At 40.1% G+C, this 16,910-nt stretch overlaps 3 protein-coding genes, 1 non-coding gene and 1 pseudogene across 5 annotated transcripts; all 5 read left to right on the forward strand.

The window, feature by feature from the left end:
- The first annotated feature begins 184 nt into the window (after positions 1–184).
- LOC111807374 (GATA transcription factor-like protein) lies at positions 185–1,177 on the forward strand. The gene is made up of 2 exons (XM_023693078.2): positions 185–349; positions 435–1,177. Exons 1-2 carry the CDS (start codon positions 185–187, stop codon positions 984–986), a joined length of 717 nt encoding a protein of 238 aa, XP_023548846.2. The 3' UTR covers positions 987–1,177.
- A 3,205-nt stretch (positions 1,178–4,382) lies between these two features.
- LOC111807331 (uncharacterized) lies at positions 4,383–5,213 on the forward strand. Its single transcript, XM_023693007.2, has one exon. It carries the CDS (start codon positions 4,606–4,608, stop codon positions 5,056–5,058), a length of 453 nt encoding a protein of 150 aa, XP_023548775.2. The 5' UTR covers positions 4,383–4,605; the 3' UTR covers positions 5,059–5,213.
- A 570-nt stretch (positions 5,214–5,783) lies between these two features.
- Positions 5,784–7,832, forward strand: LOC111806492 (multifunctional methyltransferase subunit TRM112 homolog A pseudogene; annotated as a pseudogene). The gene is made up of 2 exons (XR_015423205.1): positions 5,784–5,933; positions 7,110–7,832. The product of XR_015423205.1 is annotated as a multifunctional methyltransferase subunit TRM112 homolog A pseudogene (transcript).
- A 2,084-nt stretch (positions 7,833–9,916) lies between these two features.
- LOC111807825 (putative galacturonosyltransferase-like 7) lies at positions 9,917–16,683 on the forward strand. Its single transcript, XM_087129180.1, has 2 exons — positions 9,917–11,781; positions 16,506–16,683. Exon 1 carries the CDS (start codon positions 10,460–10,462, stop codon positions 11,561–11,563), a length of 1,104 nt encoding a protein of 367 aa, XP_086985306.1. The 5' UTR covers positions 9,917–10,459; the 3' UTR covers positions 11,564–11,781; positions 16,506–16,683.
- LOC147790029 (small nucleolar RNA Z247) lies at positions 12,553–12,692 on the forward strand. The gene has a single exon (XR_015423303.1). It is a non-coding gene; the product is annotated as a small nucleolar RNA Z247 (small nucleolar RNA).
- Positions 16,684–16,910: the final 227 nt, after the last annotated feature.

Consider the following 16,910-nt stretch of genomic DNA (forward strand, 5'->3'; position numbering starts at 1 on the left):
ACAAAAATAATAATTAAAAAAATATGGAATAACCCAGAACTTACCACTCCAAGTACACGTGGACGCTGTGCTGTCCACGCCACGTACTCCACCCGCCACGTGCCATTTCCTCTTCCCATCTCTAGAAACTCCGCCTCTTTCCTTTTTAACCTCGCCGCAAACCGGAATTCGGAAGTCATAAACCATGACATCCAGATTGACGGCGATCGCATCGAAACGGAATTGGTCCTTCTCTCTGGCCCAGTTCCAACGTCTCAGGCGATGTGGTTTGACGACATGTCGTACCGCTGACCCTTCGGTTCATGCCAACGACGACAACCACCCCGCCGTTCCATCCGGTGAACCAGAGGTATTTCTTCTTTCTCTTATCATATAATGATCTACAAGCGCTTTTCATGGAAGCAATATTTTGAACTTTTGTTCTGTTTTTGTAGCAATCACAGGATAATTTAGAGCCAGACAGTGCGAAAGCCAATTACGAAAGAGACGATTCCAAACAGGGAGATTCAAATGGGCCGTTTGCGCCACCGAAGGCTCAATACGCCTCCTCCCCTCGCTTAGAAACCACGCCGGTCGCGCAGGCCTCGAAGCCTATCACTCAACAAAAAAGAGCTCACAGTACGGTACTAGCCGACGTCAGCTGCATCGGCTTCGACGGCGGGCCATTTCCCGCTGAGGAAAAAAACAGAGATAAAGACCGTAAAGAACAGGAAGAAGACGAAAGAGAATACTACAAGCACCACAAGGCATCGCCGTTAGCCGAGATCGAGTTTGTGGACACGCGGAAGCCGATCACTAGAGCGACGGACGGGACGGCGTACGACGGCGGCGGTAAGGATGTGATAGGGTGGTTACCGGAGCAGGAGGATACAGTGGATGATTCTCTTCGAAGAGCGACGGAGATTTGGAAACAAAATGCGATACGCGGGGATCCCGATGCTCCGCAGTCGAGAGTTCTTAGGGCTCTGCGTGGTGAACAGTTTTAAGTAGTGTTGTAATTTTAATAAAACATAAAATCCGATGTGGGAGAAGGGAGGTCGGTTGATTTATACCCTGCGTCTTTCACCCGACTCGTATTCTAATCCGATGTGGGAGAACCAAGATGAATCGCGCACGATTGTTGGCACGTGCGAATAGGGTTAAAATAATGGTCAATTTTTGGCACGTCTTTTGATGATGGATGGTTCCGTAGAAGCTAAATCAGTAGCCCACTGGGTTGTGCACTCTCGCCCATACACATGCCAGAAGTCTCAACTAATTAATGATGGCACCACCAAATCGCCAAATGCTCTGCCTTTATATTTCCTTTCAATCCTCAAGCTTCCATTTCACATCAATGGCGGATCTCACCTCCATTTTCCTCACTCTCTTCCTCATTTCCCTCTCCAAATTCTCCCTCTCTTCGGCCACCGTCTCGGCCAGGGATCAGGTTGGCTGTTCCATGTGCTCCAGCTGCGACAACCCATGTCAACTCCCGCCGCCGCCTCCGTTAATTGTTGACTGCTCACCGCCGCCCCCTCCACCTCCATCTCCTCCCCCGCCACTCCCCACACCCGAATGCCCTCCGCCTCCCTCTCCCCCTTCGTGCGATGCATGCATCTACCCTTCACCGCCGCCACCGGTCACTCCAACCGACGGTGGACAATATCCCGGATTTGCTCCGCCGCCGCCGAACCCAATTTTACCGTATTTTCCTTACTATTATTACACTCCGCCTTCTGGGTCTGGTAAATCCGTTCCGTTTTCATGGAAGTTTTTGCCTTTGTTGTTCATTCTTCGACTCTAAACATGGGCTCGATTTGTTTTCCGACGCCATTGAAGAACGGGAATGGGCGGCGGAGGAGATCAAAAGAAGGGTAGTATAATGGCATAAACTAAGACGTATTAATGATTCTTTATTTTACTTTGTTTACATTTTATAATCCAAATAACAATGTAATGTAATTATATTAGCCGCTTTATATGATAGAATTCAAATTCATCAATCCTGGCCCCTTTCCTTCCTCTCCTTAATTTAATTGGCATGTTCATGGAAATTATTATTATTATTATTATTATATTGATGAAATTTAGATGATGATTTGACTTTTTGTTTTTAGTTTTTAATAAACAAAAAAAAAAAAACAATTTTTTTAAAGAAAAGTACAAAAAAAAATTAATTTTGAATTTGGTCTGTTGTGCCATTTTCAAGCCATCTCCAACAAGGTGTTCGATCATAAGTTTAACGACCTTAATATAAAAGTGTTTGATCATAAGTTTAATTTATACACGTACAATATCTAAGTTACTCATAGACAATATCTAAGTTACTCATAGACTTAGACGTATTTGAATTTTTCGAATGATGGGCACTATTTAGGTGTTATTGCTTTCCGTGTTGGTTGTTGCATGGAAAGGGGATGAGATTAGGATGGGTAGGGTTCCTTTGAGTAAAAGGGAAGTGTTTGTAAGAAATGCCATTAACTTTGGCACCAAAACTTGAGCATTTTGGATCATTGTTTCCCATGTACATGCCTTTAGTGGTTGGTAGCTTTCTTTTAAGATAAAGCTAATTCCAACGTGAACACATCGTGCTGTAAGTTATTTGAAATGAACGAAATTTCAGGTTTCATTACATTATATTTGAAATTTAAGCATGTATTGTAATTATTACGTTATTTATAATTTTCACTCAATTTATTCATTGATTTTAGTAAAAAAAGAAAGAAATAATAATGTCATAATGCATGATGTGGGTCCTGAGTAATTCACTGAGGATGACTGCGATTTTAAGTAAGGAGAGTGTCACAACCATACTATAAAAGACAGTGGGTTATAACTCTCATGCAGATTGACAAGGTGGTTGGCAAGGTGGTGTCCATCCAACCACGTGAGAGCCAAGACAAATAAGTGTCACGATTACAAAATTCTCCATTTGTGATTATGTTTGATGTAGAAATTTTTTTAATTTAATAATATTTCATAAGCGAAAACATAACTATTCCTAAGATTGATTGAGATTCAAATCGTTCCTAATTTATAAAGATTAAAAATGATATAATTAAAAGATATACGTAACATCAAAGGACAAAAGGCGTGCTTCATGCATTTGCCATGAAACTCGAGAGCGACATGAAAAGCATATAATAAAATAGAGACCACAAAAAAAAAGATATGTATTTGACTAGTGAAGGTCGTTTTATATTCGTTCACACCTACAATTAATGCAAGTTCATATATATATATATATATATATATATATATATATTTAAAAGAATTATAAGTTAGGTATATAAGTTTTTGAACCGTAAATTTATTGGATCAAATTTGTAACAGTCAAAACTTACTGCTAACACATATTGTTAGTTGCTTCAGGATTTTAAAACGTATTTATAGGGAGATGTTTTCACATCCTTAATATTTGGTTCATTTTACGGCCGATGATGTGAGAACTCACAATTCACTCCCTTCAAGGCCATTTTCACACCCTTATAAGTAATGTTCTCTTAAATCCGCGTCTAATTTCTATTAAAATATAATTTATATATCAATTATCATTAAATTATTCTGGAGTTAATTTGGATTAAGGCGAGATAAGTATAGCAATGCTATTAAATTAATCCAATTAATTTGTTGCCTCAATTATGATTACTTCTAGTTCTCTCCACGGCTCATTAATTTTGTACCATCTCCTACGCTTGCGTGAAAGAGGGTTCAATCTACAATAATAGTTTCAATTCACTCTATAATTCCAAAACTAAATGCAACCATAAAGTTATTCAATAAATTATACATCATCGACCCCGTATTTTATATTAAATATGCACATGAATCCAAAGAAAAGTACCGAAGTTTGTGAATATGACTGAGAAAGGTACATTTTACTTTACGGTGACAAACGACTTAAAATTTTGCTTAAGAAAACATATGACTTAGAACAAAACATGCTGGAAGAATCTAGGTTCGTGGGTATAGCTTCCACTCTTAAAAAAAACAGTGAAGTCACCATATACCAAATCCAAATTTCAAATACGGATCTAAATGACTTAAAACTGTTACAAATAGTATTAAAGGGTGTGGTTCAAGGATAAACCACTCCCAATTCAGATAAGATTCGGACCGAGAGTTGGATTAGGTCTCTGAAAGCATGGTTCTTGCCTCCTCCCTTGCTCTCACGTTCAAGTGTTTGCTCGTCGTTTAGGTCAGTGAGTAAGATTTATGCTCACTGCAATCACCTATGGTTAAAACGGTCTAGGAGACCCTGGTAATGAATCTCTAACTGGGACGTCCATCCTTTTCACCTCTCTATATGTTTGTGCTCGTGACGTAAAAATTAGTGGACATAAACTAAAATTAAATGCATTTCCTTTTGATTTCATCATAAAAAAGCAGATAAAATCCAATGGCGAGGATCTCACATCTTGCCATCATCATTCAATTTGGGTGGCAAAGCAAGCAAGCGATACAGGTTAGAACAGAGTCGCCTCCTGCTGCCCATTTATGAGCACCACCACCCCATCTTCTTTCTCCTCCTCCCCAACAAAATTATTAATTATAACTCTCTCTCTCTCTCTTTAAATCACTCCAATTTCTCACTCCATTCCCAAATTTCTGGATTACATTTCCATGGAAGGTGTTTCTGTGAGTGTTTATAATGGCTTGCGGCGCTATTGGAGGCGGAAGAGCTACCGGAAGCTGGCTGGATCGGTGGGTCGTGGCAGGCCGGAGACTGTGCAACTTGGTGCCGCCGGAGGGAGGCGGCGGCGCCGCCGTCTGTGGCGGATCAAGATCTCGCCTAAACTCAGGCTGTTCCGGCGGCTGCCGTCGCTCAAGAAGCTGCTACTTTGGCTGAGGGATTCGTATGTTAAGGCGATGTTGGCGTTTGCTAACTCGAGGGTCATCGGCTCCGGCGGCGACGGGATCTGGGGCGTCGCCGGAAGGAGCACGTTGAAGGAGTACGATGAGAAAATGATCACTGAGATCTATAACTCGTTGGTGGTGGGGCAGGGACGGTTGCCACCGCCGGAATCTGTCCGACTGGGTAGGGTCGGCGGGCGGTTGCCAACGGTGGCGGAATAATCCGGTGGAGATTATGGGGTTTGGAGGTGGACGGTAAGGATCTACCCAAAAAGGAGAAGAAAATCCTATCCGTTGATTTTTGTACTCCTTTTTTTCCACTAAACTTTGTAATGTAATGTTAAAGTTAGGAATTAATTGAAATATTAAGTGGTTTATTATCATAATTAAAAGTATAATTGAATTAACAAAGAAAAATGACATTATCTTAAAACATTATAATTGATGAACTAAATCTACCTTAATGATTAAAAAAAATTAATAATCATTTAAAGTATCTTAAATAATATATATATATTTAATTTAATAGCAATATTTTATATTTACATTTTAAAATAAGAGACAAAATAAATAAATAAATAAATAAAATGGGCTAGACCCAATTTGCTCACAAAGCCCAGGCCCAATTAGCTACCACGGGATTTTACAACCCAGAAGAATTTTATATTTTTTTAATTTTATTTTTTTGAATAATTTTTTATTAAGGGGATTATTAGTGGTTTTAATGGTAAATTAGACTAATAATAATAATAATAATAATAATAATAATGCTTGGTTTAAAATTTTGAAGCACTAATAAGAATATGTTGCAATTTTTATATTCGGTTTAATTATTTAATTTAATTTTTTTTTTTAATTATGCACAAATTACCGGTCTTTGTCAATACTCACCAATTATAATAAAATTTTAGTTTTTATTTTTTTATTAAAAAAAACTAATTTTTCATATATTTTCATAATAAATAAATGCTGCTTGACGTGTTCATTCAATTGAACTCTATTCTCCCCAATAGACAAAACCCTAATCTCCCGGGAGCCGCAATTCGAAGAACCCTAACATCTGGCGCCATTCGATCGCTTCGCTTCGATCTCCTCCGGTAAGAACTCTGAGTTCTTCTCTAGATCATCCGTTCTCTTTGATTTTCGATCTTTATCTCTACCCTGTTTTTATTTTTTTATTTTTAAATTTATGGTGTTTGATTTCGTGCTTTAATTTCGTCTGATTATATGTATGTTGAATGTGTTCGTTCTCTTTTGTCTCTTGTTTGTTGGATTTTTTTGGATTTGAGTTTGATTTTTGGGGTAGGTGCAAGGGCTGGTTTTCTGTGTTTTTTTGTTTTGATTTTTTCGGCGAAACCTAGTTTCGATTTTCCTGGGGTATGGATTTGAGAGACTGCGATGGATGGTGTGGTGTTTAGTTCGATTGTATTTCATGGTTTGGAGATGTTGAATGGAAATTTGGTGTCCTTTAGTGTAAATAAGCCAAAAGGCAGCAATCCATCAGAGAGCCGTTTTACTGGAATGGGGAACGTAGGGCAGAGGAGGGGAGGATTAGATTAGTATATTACCAGAGATACATAATAATATGAATAAATAGATACCTTAAGAACCAAAATCAATGAGTTTCTGTGATACATTACTTCAAAGATGAGGGAGGTGACTCGTGTATGATGGCCCCTTTGTTGAGGATTATTGGAAGTGAGTCTCACGTTGGTTAATTTAGTGGAAGATCATGGGTTTATAAGTGAGGAATACTATTTCCATTGGTATGAGGCCTTTTGGGGAAGCCCAAAGCAAACCCATGAGAGCTTATGCTCAAAGTGGACAATATCATACCACCACTGTGGACATATGTGATTCCTAACACCCTTTTGGCTATTTTGTAGTGCGTTTGACTTGACGGAAACAGAACAACTTTTAGGGGATCAATATAACTTGGGAGGAGGTTTGATCTTTAGGGTTTAGGGTTAATTCTTATTTTGAACCATTGGATCCCTTTTTCTGTAAGGCTTTTCCCTTTTGTATTGGCCTATGGCTTGGGCTGATTTCTGTTGTGTTGTGTGTTGCCCATTTGCATATTGTTTCATGTCTTGAGCTAAGCTAATCTGTTTGATTTACTAAATATTAAAGGGACTTCTCATAGAAGTTGTTTAGAATATTCTATAATGTGATGCAACTAATTTTTAGAATAATTATTATTTATCATGGAATCAATGTTCTGGTTAATAAATGATTAGATTGCGTGCTAATTTATTTAATAAAATCCTACGCAGCTTCAAGAGAACAGGAATTTAGAATTTGGTATCAATCATTTTGTGCAAGAGCGCTGCTTACACATTGCGATACCAAATAGCTAACAGAGAGCCAGAGGAAGAGGCGAAAGAGCGTAGTAAAAAGATGAGGCTACTTACCCACAACATGCTCTCCTCCAACATCAAGGGTGTTGTCAATGGCTTCCCTCTCCGAATCGAGGTTGAGAAAGTTGTCGAGAAGCAGGTCGACTTCAACCCCGACTTCCTCAAGAACATGTTCTCCAAGATAGAATGGAAGCCCCTCGTTGATGCCTCTCGCGCTATGGGCTATGCTGAGCTTCCCGAGGAGGCCGAGTCGTCGATGCTCGATTCCCATGACTTTCTGCAACGATTCCACCATGCGCTTCTGGAGCTACATCTTGAGGAAGGCGCTCTTATTTGCCCGGAGACTGCCCGTCGATTTCCCGTCAATAAAGGTATCCCCAATTTGCTTCTTCACGAAGACGAGGTCTGAGTTTGAGATTTTATGAATTCCTCTGTTTTCGATTGTTGAATTCGGTGCGAGCAAGCGAGTTTTTAGAATTCATCTCTGGATGTTCTTGTGAATTGGAAAATTAGGGTTTATGCCTTTGGCCAGGCCATGAATGCGACTGAAAACATCTTTGTTACTACAAAATTTTGACGATAAATTAGATGTGGACATTTACTGAAAATATCTAGAATAAACGTGGAAATTTGTCTCTAGTAGATTTTTTTTTTTAAAGTAAACGTCTTTTAAATTGTGAGGTTGATGGCTTGGCTATATGTAACCGGTCAAAAGTATGAAATATCGGCTAGCAGTGAAGTTGAATTATTACAATAAAGCGGGTTTAATTGGATTCTCTAATTCTTTTGAACTTATTGACGAGATAGACAACACATGAGATCGCTTAATCGCTTACCATGCTCAGAAAGTCAATGAAACTTTTTAAAACTTTAATAATTTAATCTCTAATTTTATAAATTTAAATGGGCTCGAATTTAATTTATCTTTTTAAAACTTTAATAATTTAATTCCTAATTTTATAAATTTAAATGGGCTCGAATTTAATTTATGATTGGTGTCTCACAAACTTATTAATTTATAAATAATAAGGATCATTTGAACATATATAGTTAGCAAGTTATTATTTCAATAAAGCTTTAAATTAATTTATTTAAAAGAATTATGATTAAACTTTAAGAATATTATTCTTGGTAAAAAAATCCCCTAATTACGTCATAATTAAAAAAAATCAATTTTAATGAAAAAAAGAAAATTTGCACGTGCTACTATGACATGGCAGGAATGGGAAAATGCAGAAGGAAACAGACTTAAAGAGATTGATGATGGTGGACGCCAGGCTGGCCTAAAAGACGCTGTACCGTACGATCTCCACGTGGGACCCATCCATCTATCCTATTAATCATACGCCGTGCTGTACTGTACATCTGTAGTCCTCCACCGTATATATTTGACCGCTTCCGCCACGTGCCTTATTCTAATTGGTTCCTTCTGTCACTTCTAAATTCTTTTATTGTTTTTTCACAAACTTCTAATTTTAAAAAATACAAGAGCTATTTATTTTTCATGATTATTAATTTTCTTAAAAAAAAACAACATTTAAACAGTTGCATTATTATGCACAAAGAAAGAGAAAGTAATTGACAAGGCGCTCTTCACTAGGACACAGGTGCCTTTAGATTCTGGGGGGCCCATCCGCGAGGATAGAATTGTCATTTCCAATAAGAGATATTTATATATTTTTAAGATCTATGTGCTGTTCGTTGATTTTTGGGGTTTTTGTTGTTAAGAAAATTAATTTGGGGAGGAAGTAAATTATTAATGGCTTTAAATTATATATTTTCGTCCCTATTTTGTCAGAATAATTTCTGGATTTTTATTTCATTGAATTTAAATAATATATATATATATTTTTTTTTATTAATATTCTAATTGTGTGTGGAGAAATTTTTTTAATACTTTGCGCTAAAATAATGTCTCAAATTCCACGGACTAATAACTAAATATTAATATTTGAATGTGAGATCTCATACTCTACACAGTTTAGGACCCACGAATACTTTGTTTTTCTCTCCAACCAAGATGTGATCTCACAAGTCACCCTTTTGGACCCTCAACGTTCTCGCTGGCACATTGCCCTATGTGGTGGCCCCTAATGTTCTCGTTGGCACACTGTTCGGTGTGGGGGACCCAATGTTTTCATTGACAAACTGCTCGATGTTGCACTTTGATACTAGTTGTAACGGTCCAAACAGCTCCGCTAATAGATATTGTCCGCATTGTCCATTACATATCGTCATCAATGATTTTTCAAAACCATTAAAAATAAATGTTTTGTTCCACTAAAGTGGAATTTCACAATAGTGAGATTGGTTATAATTTACAAAAAAAAAAAAAAAAAAAAAAAAATTATTATTATTATTTTTTTTAATTTCACGAGTGTGAGACATTAAATTAAAAAATAAAATAATGTAAAAAAAAAAAGAAAAAACAATGTAGTTATGTGGAAAAGGCCTCAAGTGCAGAACGGGTACACGAGTACATCTGGCGGAGTGGGTCCCACCAACTCATCCGGGTAACTGACAACGACAGCTGTTTCCTTTTCTCTCCCACATAATTTATAATATTTATTATTATTTCTTTTACATTTATCATTTTCGTAAAATAATTCTTAAATCCACCCCCTTTAATTTACCTACTCCATTAACGCACTAAATTTCCTATTTTACTCCTTTTATTACTATTATAAAAGATCAAAAATATATTAAAAACAAAAGCCTCTATCTCTCTCTCTCTCTCTCCCTCTCTCTCCTCTCTCTCTCTCTCAATCTCTCTCTGTCGTACAGCTACTTATTGTCTGTAACTCTGGTTCTGTGTTCTTCCCGGGAATCGATAAACTCTGAATAATCGAGGAGGAGGAGGACGACGACGACGACGAAGAACGGAGGCACAACGGCAGGAAAGAAGAACCCTAGGTCGTTCTGTTTCCGCGGTACTCCGGCCACCGGTGAGTCTTCTGTTTGCCTTCTTTTCCTCCATGTCCACTGAATGTTGCTGCGGCTATTTCTTCTCTGAGGCCGCTTCGTTTGCACGGCGTACTTTGTCTCTACTTCGGTTCACTCATGCAATGGCTTAATATTGGAACCTATTTCTCTGTTTATTGCTTAAGAACATCGATCCGTTCAATCTATTTTGATTTCCAGCCCTGGCGGACCCTGGACGAGGAACCCTAGGTTTTTTCCCCTTTTCGATTTTGCCTGATCTTGATAACAATCCGTTTGATTTTAAGTCGAGGAGGAAGCGGAAAACAGCGATTCGAAGAGTCAAGATGTTGTGGATTATGAGATTTTCCGGATTCTTCTCTGCCGCTATGTTGATGATTATTCTCTCTCCATCTCTCCAGTCATTTCCTCCGGCGGAAGCTATTCGATCCTCTTATCTAGACTTTAATATTCGGCAATCGGTTCGTCTCTCGCTCTCTGATTCACAGAGTCGGTTTCTGTTCCGTAGGTCGCCGACGTATCGCAATGCCGATCAATGTAGTCTAAGCTACTCCAAATTTTCGGATAGATTTGGCGTTTGTGATCCGAGTTTGGTTCATGTTGCGATTACGCTCGATTTTGAATACCTTCGCGGCTCAATCGCCGCTGTAAATTCGATTCTGCAGCATTCGCTCTGTCCAGAGAGCGTGTTCTTTCATTTCCTTGTTACAGAGACGAATCTTGAAGCGATTGTTAGATCCGCTTTTCCTCAGTTGAAATTCAAGGTATATTACTTCAATCCAGCGATTGTTCAGAATCTGATTTCGACGTCTGTGCGGCAACCGCTTGAACAGCCGCTTAACTATGCGAGGAACTATTTAGCGGAGCTATTGGAGCCCTGTGTTCGCAGAGTGATTTATTTGGACTCGGATCTCGTTGTTGTTGACGATATCTCGAAGCTTTGGAGTACTAATTTGTATTCTCGAACAATCGGAGCGCCGGAATATTGTCACGCAAACTTCTCCAAGTACTTCACCTCGCGATTTTGGTCGGAGAAGCGGTTTTCCGGCACGTTTCTCGGCAGGAAGCCGTGTTACTTCAACACCGGCGTGATGGTGATAGATCTCGTTCAGTGGCGACGCGCAGGCTTCACGAAGCGGATCGAACGGTGGATGGAGATTCAGAAAACCAATCGGATTTACGAGCTTGGTTCGCTTCCGCCGTTTCTTCTTGTATTCGCTGGTGATGTAGCGCCAATTGAACACCGGTGGAACCAGCATGGACTCGGTGGCGACAATGTAAAAGGCAGCTGCCGGAACCTCCATGCCGGTCCGGTAAGCATTCTTCACTGGTCAGGAAGTGGAAAGCCATGGATGAGGCTGGACTCGAAGAAACCCTGCCCTCTGGATTCCCTCTGGTCTCCATACGACTTGTACGATCACTCTCACTGAACCACCGACAACCGTTCGCCATCGCCGGTAAGTTAAATTTTAAGGCAAAAAGAAGAAAAAAAAGCCGTTCCTCATCCTTCCCCTTCATCTTCTTCTTCCTCTTCATCATTAAGTCCTTCAAAATTTCCCATTCTTTCTTCCATTCTTTACAGATTTTTATTTATTCTGTTTCTTCTCTGGGTGTCCATTGACTCTTAATCATCTTCTTTGTTCATCATGTTAAACCTAAAATAGATCATAACTGTATATACTAAAATAGTCTAAGATTTACTAGTTTATGATTTGAAGGGTTTGTTACCAAATCTATGATTTTATGGTTTGTTACCAAATCATAGATTTGGAATGTAATCTTCATTATACGCATCTATAAATACATGAGGTCGTGACCCATATAGGTCATCGTGCCATTCAATCTAACATGGTATCAGAGCCAAGGTTTATTTTTTAAACTCCTCGCCATGTCTTCTTCCTCCTCTCCATCCACCATCTCCAACACCGTCTCAACTACCATGGCGACTTTTGGCCTTAAACAATATCCAATCCCTCTACACCATGTTGTCACAATTCGTCTAACCAAAAACAACTTCATCATATGGCGTGCCCAGCTCCTCCCCTACCTACGGAGTACGAAGCTTATGGGCTACCTCGATGGCACCAATGTTGCACCTGCCAAGCTGATCCCTTCCTCAACTGCTGCTGGTGCTGAGCTGGTCTCTAATCCGGCCTATAATCAGTGGTATGATCAGGATCAACAAGTCCTTAGCGGCCTTCTCTCCTCCATGTCTGAGGAGATTCTTCATGATGTGGTTGCCGCTACTACGTCCAAGGAGGCGTGGGATACCCTGCAACGGATGTTTTCATCGTCAACTCGTGCTCGCACTACTCAGATTCGTGTTGAGCTTGCCACGTCCAAGAAACGAGATCAATCTGCTGCAAATTATTTTTGCAAGATCAAAGGGCTAGCCACCGAGCTGGCCGCCGCCGGCTCTGCCTTGCAGGATGATGATGTGATCGCGTATCTTCTCGCTGGTCTTGGCCCTGACTATGATCCCTTCGTCACCTCAATGACTACCAAGAGTGAAGCCCTCACCCTTGATGATGTGTTTGCACATCTAATGACGTATGAAGCTCGCCAACTACAACACCAGGCTGAACTTCAGTTAAATCTTGGATCTTCTGCCAATTATGCTAGTCGTGGTGGTCAGCAGAAGAATCGTGGGCGTAGGGATCGCGGTCGTGGTCGTTCTCAAGGTTATGCACCCTCTCGTCCTGCTGGTGATCGTCGTGGCCCTTCTGCTCGTCCTTCCTGCCAGATCTGCGGCAAAGTGGGGCATACTGCTATCCGCTGCTGGCATAGGATGGATGAGTCCTATCAAGATGAACCTTCTTCTGCTCCTCCTACGGCACTGGCGGCTACTTCCTCTTACAAGATTGACCCAAATTGGTACAGCGACACAGGCGCTACGGACCATATCACCAGTGACCTGGATCGTCTCGCTGTGCGTGAACGTTATCATGGAGGTGAACAAGTTCAAGTCGGCAATGGAGCAGGTTTGCGTGTTTTGCATACTGGTCATTCTCTAATTAATACTGCTACTCGTCCTCTTGCGTTGCGTAATATTTTGCATGTGCCTGAAATTTCCAAACATCTTCTTTCTGTTCATAAATTTTCTCGTGATAATGACGTATTTTTTGAATTCCATCCTTGGCATTTTTCTATAAAGGATCGACAGTCGAGGAAAAGTCTCCTAAATGGGAGGTGTGAATCTGGTCTTTATCCTATTAAGCCATCCGATGTCGATAATCTCAAGCACGCCTTGGTGAGCAGATCTACTACTCACGCCCAATGGCATGCTCGTCTTGGACATCCTTCATCTCAAGTAATAAAATCCATTTTGCGTCTAAATAATATTTCGTGTGCTAGTGAGTCATCTTTGTCAGTTTGTAATGCGTGTCAGTTAGCAAAGAGTCATCGATTACCATATACTAGTTTTTCCCATAGGTCTTCGTCACCTTTGGAACTTATTTTTTCGGATGTTTGGGGCCCTGCACCTCCATCTGTTGGGGGTTTTAAATATTATATTAGTTTCATTGATGATTTCAGTAAATTTTCGTGGATCTATTTGATGCATGATCGTACAGAAGCTCCTCGTATATTTTTGCAATTCCAAGCTCATGTTGAGCGCCTCCTAGATACTAAAATCAAGTGGGTTCAATCTGATTGGGGTGGGGAATATCAGAAAATTCACAACACATTTTTTCGTTCCCTTGGAATTGGTCATCGTGTTTCGTGCCCTCACACACATCAACAAAATGGGTCTGCTGAACGCAAGCATCGTCATATTGTTGAAACTGGCCTAGCCCTTCTAGCTCATGCTCATGTACCTATTAAATTTTGGGACGACGCGTTTCTTACAGCCACATATCTCATCAATCGTCTTCCTACTCGTGTCATCGATAAAAAATGCCCCTTAGAGCTTCTTTTTCATACCCCACCAAATTACTCCTTATTAAAAATTTTTGGGTGTGCTTGTTGGCCTCATCTTCGTCCTTATAACAAACAAAAGCTCTCTTTTCGATCAAAGGAATGTGTCTTTCTAGGCTACAGTTCTTCACATAAAGGGTATAAGTGTCTTGACACCGATTCTGGTCGTGTCTATATGTCTAGAGATGTCATATTTGATGAAAATGTTTTTCCATTCAAGAGAGCCTCACCTAATTCTTCCCCAATCATGCAGTCGACGCATAATGCCCCTGATTTGTGCACCTTGCATTTGGGTAATAGCAGTACTAATTTGGAGAATGATCACATGCATATGTCTGGGCCTACTAACTCTTTGGATGCAGAAAATTTGGTGTCTACATCAGCTTCGGAATTGCCGCAACAATCCTCCGCGTCGCTGCCATTCGAATCGGCGTTGGTTGTTCCGCCAATGATTGAGGCATCGGCTTCTCCGCCAGCAGATGATATTGCGCAATGCCCGGTCGAATCCTCGGCCGTTGGTCAACCAACTGCTGTAGCATCGGTTGCTCCCCTCGCAACGGCTGATACGGCCGTCCCCTCAAATGTGGATTCTGCACCTACTACTCATCCGTATGGTACTCGATTGAAGCACAATATCAAGAAACCCAAGGTGCGTACAGATGGAACAGTAACATATCTTGTAGCTCGGTCTTCTGCCTCTGAACCTACTTCACATATTACTGCTATGGAGCATCCCCTCTGGCGTCAGGCAATGAATGATGAATTTCAGGCACTTCAAAAAAATAAGACATGGCACTTAGTTCCTCCTCGTGCTGGTCTTAACGTTATTGATTGCAAATGGGTTTTCAAACTCAAACAAAAGCCAGATGGCTCTATTGATCGCTACAAAGCACGCCTGGTTGCTAAAGGTTTTAAACAGCAGTATGGCGTCGATTATGATGATACCTTTAGTCCAGTTGTTAAGCCCACTACCATTCGGCTCTTATTATCTCTTGCTATTTCTCGTGGTTGGGCTATTCGGCAGATTGATATTCAAAATGCTTTTCTTCATGGCCTTCTTAATGAAGATGTTTATATGAAGCAGCCCCCTGGATTTGTGGATTCTCAACACCCTGGTTATCTCTGCAAGCTGGATAAGTCGCTTTATGGCCTTAAACAAGCTCCGCGTGCCTGGTTTTCTCGCCTTAGCTCCAAACTATTACAGCTGGATTTTACACCTTCAAAGGCTGATGTCTCTCTTTTTATTTTTAACAAAACGGGCATTCAGATGTATATTCTCATCTACGTTGATGATATTATTATCATCAGCTCATCTTCTACGGCTACTGAGAAACTTCTTACACAGCTTCAGGATGATTTTGCCGTCAAGGATCTTGGTATTTTGAGTTATTTTCTTGGGATTGAGGTCCGCCATACTTCTAGTGGACTTATTCTGACACAACATAAATACATTCGAGATTTATTAGCCAGAACCAATATGCTCACCTCCAAAGGTGTGCCCACACCTATGCTTCCCAGTGAGAAGTTGTTATTGAATGGTGGTGAAAAGCTCTCACCTGAGGATACTACTCGCTATCGAAGTGTCGTTGGTGCTCTCCAATATTTGTCTCTGACACGTCCTGATATATCCTTCTGTGTCAACAGAGTGTGTCAGTTCATGTCCTCTCCGACTTCTATACATTGGGCGGCAGTCAAACGAATTCTCCGTTATCTACATGACACTATTGATATGGGTTTGTGTCTTACAAAGTCCAGCACTGATTTGTTGAGTGCCTTTTCAGATGCTGATTGGGCTGGGAATCCTGATGATCGTCGAAGCACTGGAGGCTATGTGATCTTCTTTGGTGGCAATCTTATCTCTTGGAGTTCGAGGAAACAATCGACAGTTTCTCGTTCTAGTACGGAAGCCGAATATAAGGCGGTTGCTGATGCCACTGCCGAATTAATTTGGATCCAAGTTCTCTTGCGTGAGCTCGGGATCTCGCAAGCGCGAGCGCCTAGCCTATGGTGTGACAACATTGGTGCCACCTACCTATCCGCCAATCCAATCTTTCATCGACGGACGAAGCATGTTGAGGTTGATTATCACTTCGTTCGTGAACGAGTATCGACTCGTCAGCTTGATGTTCGACTCATATCTTCCAAGGATCAGCTCGCCGATATCATGACAAAGCCACTGCCAGCTCCTTCTTTTAGCTATTTTAGGCGCAATCTGAACTTAGTAGTACATCGTCCAGATTGAGGGGGGGTGTTAAACCTAAAATAGATCATAACTGTATATACTAAAATAGTCTAAGATTTACTAGTTTATGATTTGAAGGGTTTGTTACCAAATCTATGATTTTATGGTTTGTTACCAAATCATAGATTTGGAATGTAATCTTCATTATACGCATCTATAAATACATGAGGTCGTGACCCATATAGGTCATCGTGCCATTCAATCTAACACATCAGACCATCTGTATTTTACTCTACACCCCATGATTATTATCATCATTCCTTGTTCAGAAAATAAGAAATAGAATCCATACCCATTTTTTTTCAATTTTGTTTCTATATTTAGAATCGTCTGTTTTTCATGTTTAATCCTTGTATTGATCTTTTAAGTTATGGAATTAATTATATTTGCATAGATTTTGTATGCCTCCATGCTTTCAGATATCAGTTTGTTCTCTTGATCAAACCGCCCCTGATTCGCCATTTCAGGAAATAATTCTTCCTCTGTGATCCCTCCTCATCAAAAACTACATTAAGGAGAAAACAAAACAAAATGATTTGAATTGTGAATACAATTCTGAATTCTCCTCCTAACTGATTAGTTTCACATAGGCTCGTTGATTTAGAGTCTATTTGGAAAGA

The sequence above is a fragment of the Cucurbita pepo genome, chromosome 12 (genome assembly GCF_057944985.1).
Source record: "Cucurbita pepo subsp. pepo isolate OVF chromosome 12, ASM5794498v1, whole genome shotgun sequence".
Classification (NCBI taxonomy): Eukaryota; Viridiplantae; Streptophyta; class Magnoliopsida; order Cucurbitales; family Cucurbitaceae; genus Cucurbita; species Cucurbita pepo.